This window comes from Anas acuta, chromosome 1, assembly GCF_963932015.1.
Source record: "Anas acuta chromosome 1, bAnaAcu1.1, whole genome shotgun sequence".
In the NCBI taxonomy this organism is placed as follows: domain Eukaryota; kingdom Metazoa; phylum Chordata; class Aves; order Anseriformes; family Anatidae; genus Anas; species Anas acuta.
In genome coordinates, this window is record NC_088979.1 from 2,499,105 (window position 1) to 2,504,690 (window position 5,586).

Sequence of the window (5,586 nt, forward strand, 5' to 3'; positions counted from 1 at the left end):
CTTCCCTTCCCTTCCCTTCCCTTCCCTTCCCTTCCCTTCCCTTCCCTTCCCTTCCCTTCCCTTCCCTTCCTTCCCTTCCCTTCCCTTCCCTTCCCTTCCCTTCCCTTCCCTTCCTTCCCTTCCCTTCCCTTCCCTTCCCTTCCCTTCCCTTCCCTTCCCTTCCCTTCCCTTCCCTTCCCTTCCTTCCCTTCCCTTCCCTTCCCTTCCCTTCCCTTCCCTTCCCTTCCCTTCCCTTCCCTTCCTTCCCTTCCCTTCCCTTCCCTTCCCTTCCCTTCCCTTCCCTTCCCTTCCCTTCCCTTCCCTTCCCTTCCTTCCCTTCCCTTCCCTTCCCTCCCTTCCCTTCCCTTCCCTTCCCTTCCCTTCCCTTCCTTCCCTTCCCTTCCCTTCCCTTCCCTTCCCTTCCCTTCCCTTCCCTTCCCTTCCCTTCCCTTCCTTCCCTTCCCTTCCCTTCCCTTCCCTTCCCTTCCCTTCCTCTCTCTCTTCTCTTTTCTCTTCTCTCACATGGGGACGAAAGGCAAGAAGCCAACAATGAGGGAAACGAGCTGAAATCACTCAAAAATGAGCACATCATGACAGGGGCTCATCACCACAGCCCCCCTCTGCCCACCTCTAAACCCAGCCACCAGTGTTTGCTCACTCCCCTCATTAGCAGCAGGCACAGACGGACAGTCAACAGTGCTCTAGGACAGGTGGGAAATTGGCCGTGATGTGACAAGGTTAAAAACAGACCCTCGTGACTCTCACCCATTCTCTTCCACGAAAGTGCACGCATCATTAGGTGCAACCTGCCTACAGATGGGAGCAGGGCACTCGAAGGGTTGGCGGGGAGAAGCACACCGAGCACATTTCTTTTCCTTCTTGGAAAATGGACAGGAGGAGGTTTTAAAGAAAAGAGGTTCCCAACAGCATCGAGGCCAGATGAAAGCAGCATAGGCTTTGGGCACCCAGATCAGGTAGGAGGTGTAGATCATCAGGTTGGACTAGGTGATCATTGAAGGCCCCTTCCAACCCGAATCTATGAGTCTGTGATTAAAGAACTGTGCCACTGGAACAGTCATTTTGGGCCACAGGGTGGGGAAAATACGAAAACAGGCAACAAAATACATCGTAGGGAAAAAAAATTGGAGTTTTTCAGTTGACCTTTCCCTGGCACAGTGGGTGCCAGGGCCCCCCCAAGAGCCTCGCTGCCAGCTCTCCATAGCCAATGCTCCATCCCCAAGGTGATGGCACTAACCCATGGCCCATCCCTGTGCCCAGCTGGTGAAGACGGCGGAGCTGGACCCCAGGCAGAACTACCTGATGGGATTCCACCCCCACGGGGTGCTGGCTGTGGGAGCCTTTCTCAATTTCTGCACGGAAGCCTCGGGATTTTCCACGCTCTTCCCAGGCATCACCCCACACCTGATGATGCTCTCCTTGTGGTTTCGTGTCCCCTTCTTCAGGGACTACCTGATGGCTGGAGGTAAGCACAACAGCAGAAGGATAAGTGGGTGAATTGGGTGATTTTGGGGGAAAGAAGGGTGAAAGCACCAGGGAGGCTTGAGATGATCAAGGGGAGTGTTTGTCTCTATCTGTGGCCAACCTGATCCCATCCATGGATATGGGCGCTGGAGGTGGCACCCAAAGCCTCTCTGAAGTTAAATAGCTAGTTTTCTGTTTACCAAACATAAAACTATGTTTTATGTTTTTTATGTTTTCTGTTTAACCAAAACAACATTGTTTTGCTGGTTCTGAATTACAGATTTCTAATTTTTGTAAGCACATAACATCGGGGGGGGGCAAAACTGCACCAAATGTCACTTTAAAACAGCAACAGGCACTGAAATTCCTGTGTTTTAAGCCAACATTTCACTGATTCTGGAAAGATTCAGGGTGGGACATGGTTTAATCTGACAACAAGCTGAAACAGATTTTCCCTGCAGCTAGTTTTCAGTTTACTTTTTTCCTATGTTTTTTTTTCCCTGTTTCTCACTTGTAGGCCAGACAGCAAAGGGATAATCACGTATTAACAGGGCAGAGCCATGCATGAATCCAGCACCGCTCTGGGGAGCTGGGCTGAGATTTACTGGAGCGTAGGAAAACTGTGTAAATAAATACTGAGCACCTCTCCAGAGCTGGATAATGGGGAAAAATGGGAGGAAAACACAGTTAGCCAGGCTGTTATTTTTTTCTTCCTTTCTACCTCCCAGGCCTTGTGTCCTCCGACAAGGAGAGTGCATCCCACGTGCTGCAGAGGCCAGGTGGGGGGAACCTGCTGACCATCATCGTTGGTGGGGCTCAGGAGGCTCTGGATGCCCGCCCGGGATCCTACACCTTGCTGCTGAAGAACAGGAAGGGATTTGTCCGTGTGGCCATCGAGAACGGGTGATGCAAGGGATGGGGTCAAGGGGGTGCTTGGGGAGGGATGCTCTGGGCTGTGGGTGGTCACTGGGATGTTCCTGGTGAGTTGAGCGGGTGGTGAAGGGTTTTGGGGATGGGTTTTGTTAATCTTCATGGCCACATGTTGTGTTTGTCACCCCACAGCACCCCGCTGGTCCCCACCTTTTCATTTGGGGAGAACGACCTCTTTGAGCAAGTGAGCAACCCCAAGGGCTCCTGGCTGCGGCGGCTCCAGCACCGGCTCCAGCAGGTGATGGGTGTCTCCCTTCCCCTCTTCCATGCAAGAGGCATCTTCCAGTACAGCTTTGGGCTGATGCCCTACCGCCGGCCCATCTACACCGTTGGTAAGTCCCTCCCTAGCACAAGGTTGGCCAAAGAAGGGATCAGGGATTTATTTTGGGCTGGAACACCATGCCAGAGAGCACAAGATGCCATGGGCTAGCAATTTGTTGAGCATCTCCAACTGCTCACCCTTCTCGGCTTTCCAGACTAGACATAGCTTTTCATAGAATATCCTGAGTTGGAAGGGACCCTTAAGGATCATCAAGTCCAACTCTTGACACCGCACAGGTCTACCCAAAAGGAATAGTTTTTTTTTTTATAAAAAGCTCCTGGTTTTGGGACAAGGTTTCCCTAAAATAGCAAAATTCCCCGGCAAAAGATGCAAAGAAAATCTTAAAAATGTAATTGGGGGAGAGTGCCTGAGCCTGTGAGCTGCTCTGGAGGCTGTGATATGATGAGTTCAGCTGAACGTGGTGTTGGAGCATCTTCTGAGCAAATGAGATAGCCCAGAGAAAGAATAACAAGTGGGTCCCTACATACACTGCTCTGGGACCCAGGCTTGGTCTTGCTGCGCAACCCAGCCCATCTGAACTGCAATGAGAAAGTTTCAGAGGAAACATTTTGCCAACCCCAGCCCCAGCACACCTTTTGGGTGTGAACCCCAGTGGTAGAGTTGGGTTGAACTTCCTCCAAGCCGATTCCAGAAGCACAAGTAGGACAACACCAACACGTGGTTTGCAGGTTTGCTCAGCACCGAGTGCAGGTGCAGCCACAAACCCCAACCTACCCCCAAAAACAAACCCCATGAACAAGCAGGGCTGGTTTGACCAGAGACCATACTAAACCTCAAGAAAATTGTTGGTTTTGGTGAAATTCCACCCGCTTTCAACAACTCCAGGCTTGGATCCTCAACGCTGTTGATGGTCTGCGAATCAGCCTAATTACAGAGGCTGTTTGGAGAGGCCAGAGCTCACCCCACTGATCAGGTTTGACAGCCAGCAATTACTCCTAATTGTTTTACAACCCGGTTGGATTGTCTCAATGGTTTTACAGCAGTATCACAAAGGATCTTCATTAGGCTGATGAGGAGCACTCTTACCCGATGATGACGGAGCCCTCTGCCGCTTGGCAAACACAATTAGGGGAAGAGCGCAGAGCAAGAGAGGTAGCTCAGGGCCCTCCCTATCCCCTGCTGCTGGTGGCTGTGGGAGATGGGAAGGGTTTTTTCCAGTGCTGGCGATCAAATTATTTAGTTTAGCCCTGGAAAAAAAGCAATTGTGATGTCCATCTCCCACCCCCTTGGCTGTGCTGTCTCCCAGAGGAGACACCACCAGTCCTGTTGATCTGCCCACCGTGTCCTTGGAAAAGTGGCACCCACCTCTGGGATAAGGCATACTAAGCATCCAGAGGGACCTGACCGAATCTTTGTGCTCCCTTTCCAGTTGGGAAACCGATCCCAGTGCAGAAGAAGTACAAGCCCTCCGAGGAAGAAGTTGATCGAGTCCACCAGAAATACCTGGAAGAGCTGTGCAAGCTCTTCGAGGAGCATAAAGCTAAATACAACGTCCCAGAAGACAGTCACCTCGAATTTATATAGAGCTCCTCTAGAGTCGTGGAGGCCAGGCTCCAAGCTTTCCCCTGTCTCTGGGACTACCTCACATCCTCCCTTTAGTCACAGGTAACACATGGGCCATGCAACGTGGGGAGAAGGACTTGGTTTTCCCAGCATTTGCGTGGGTCAGAAGCAGAGTTTTCATTTCTTCTCCCTGAAGGACACACAGAAGATAACAAGAGAACAAAATCCCATCACTGTTGAACCAACACTACTGAAACAAGCACTATTGAAACCCCCCAGCAGAAAAGTCACGCTTCCAGCCTGGCTTGCAGGCCAGTTTTTGAAGATATTTCCCGGCAGAAATAAATTATTGCTTCCTTTGTGTTTAGTTCAAGTTTCATTTTCACAGCCTAGCTGAGAAAAACATCGTGCTGGAAAAAGTCCGTTCCTCAAAGATATTTAAAAGGATACAAAGAGCTTTATTATAAAATAAAACTTTTTTTTTTTCAGTTTTCTGACTTAAGGGAAAATTTTCAACATTGCTTCAAATAACAGATGGGAATCTCTCTGAATGCCTTGCTCAGGGAGAGGCTGCAAAAATGGGAAGATGAGCCATAATTTCTGCTTAGCTTATGTTTTTTTTTTGTTTGTTTGTTTTTTAATATTGTTTGTTTTGATGAACAAATGATTGCTCTCTGCCTGGTGCTCTTGTGTCCAGCTGCTCTGGGCTCTTTAGTCCCCTCCTGCACCACAGTTCACCAAAAACTCATGCTCCCAGCACCGTGCTGGGCACTCTCTGTAACAAAATGAGCCTGTCCCCTATGACACGAAAGAAATAAAACCTTTATAAAGGGCAAATCTCTTCCAGGGGGTTCGCCCTGCTTGCAGTTGTGGGTCCTGGCTCCGGGAATCCTGCTATAATGTAATTAATTTAATCCCAGACACCTCGTGATGGGAATGCCTCGGACACCACGGGAGCATGTTGTCCCATCACCGAGCTTGTTGTGGCACAAACTGGGCCATTTCCTAAGGAGAGAGCACGGCCAGGAGATGGGAGAAGTGATTTGGGACAGGAAACGTGGCTCATAAAGCCCCGTTTGGCAGGTGATCAGGGCTTTAAATAGCCACTGCTTCTTGATATCCAGAACTTCCTTAAACTCTGCACTTAATGGGATTTTGCAGCGTGGAAGTTTGAGGTGGCAGGAAGCCATCTGCTCGGATCAGCTTGACATCACCCTATACCTTACACCATTGCCTTCTTCCCTTTCTTCCCTCATCTCCCTCTCTTCTCCCTGCCTTCAGGGAGGCAGAGCACATGCACTGCACCCAGGGCTTTCGGTACTGCAGCTGCAAAAATTGCACATAACAAG

General features: G+C 50.1%; 1 protein-coding gene across 2 annotated transcripts in view; it reads left to right on the top strand.

Annotated features, from left to right (window-relative positions):
- The window catches only part of MOGAT2 (monoacylglycerol O-acyltransferase 2), a 20,708-nt gene extending 16,104 nt beyond the window's left edge, over positions 1-4,604 (top strand). The window contains exons 3-6 of one of the 2 annotated variants that reach the window (XM_068692216.1): positions 1,258-1,462; positions 2,190-2,364; positions 2,524-2,723; positions 4,104-4,604. In XM_068692216.1, coding sequence (XP_068548317.1) covers positions 1,258-1,462; positions 2,190-2,364; positions 2,524-2,723; positions 4,104-4,258 — 735 coding nt within the window. In that variant the 3' untranslated portion in view covers positions 4,259-4,604. The remainder of the gene's footprint in view (positions 1-1,257; positions 1,463-2,189; positions 2,365-2,523; positions 2,724-4,103) is intronic. The other variant, XM_068692153.1, reaches the window with a different exon arrangement.
- Positions 4,605-5,586: the final 982 nt, after the last annotated feature.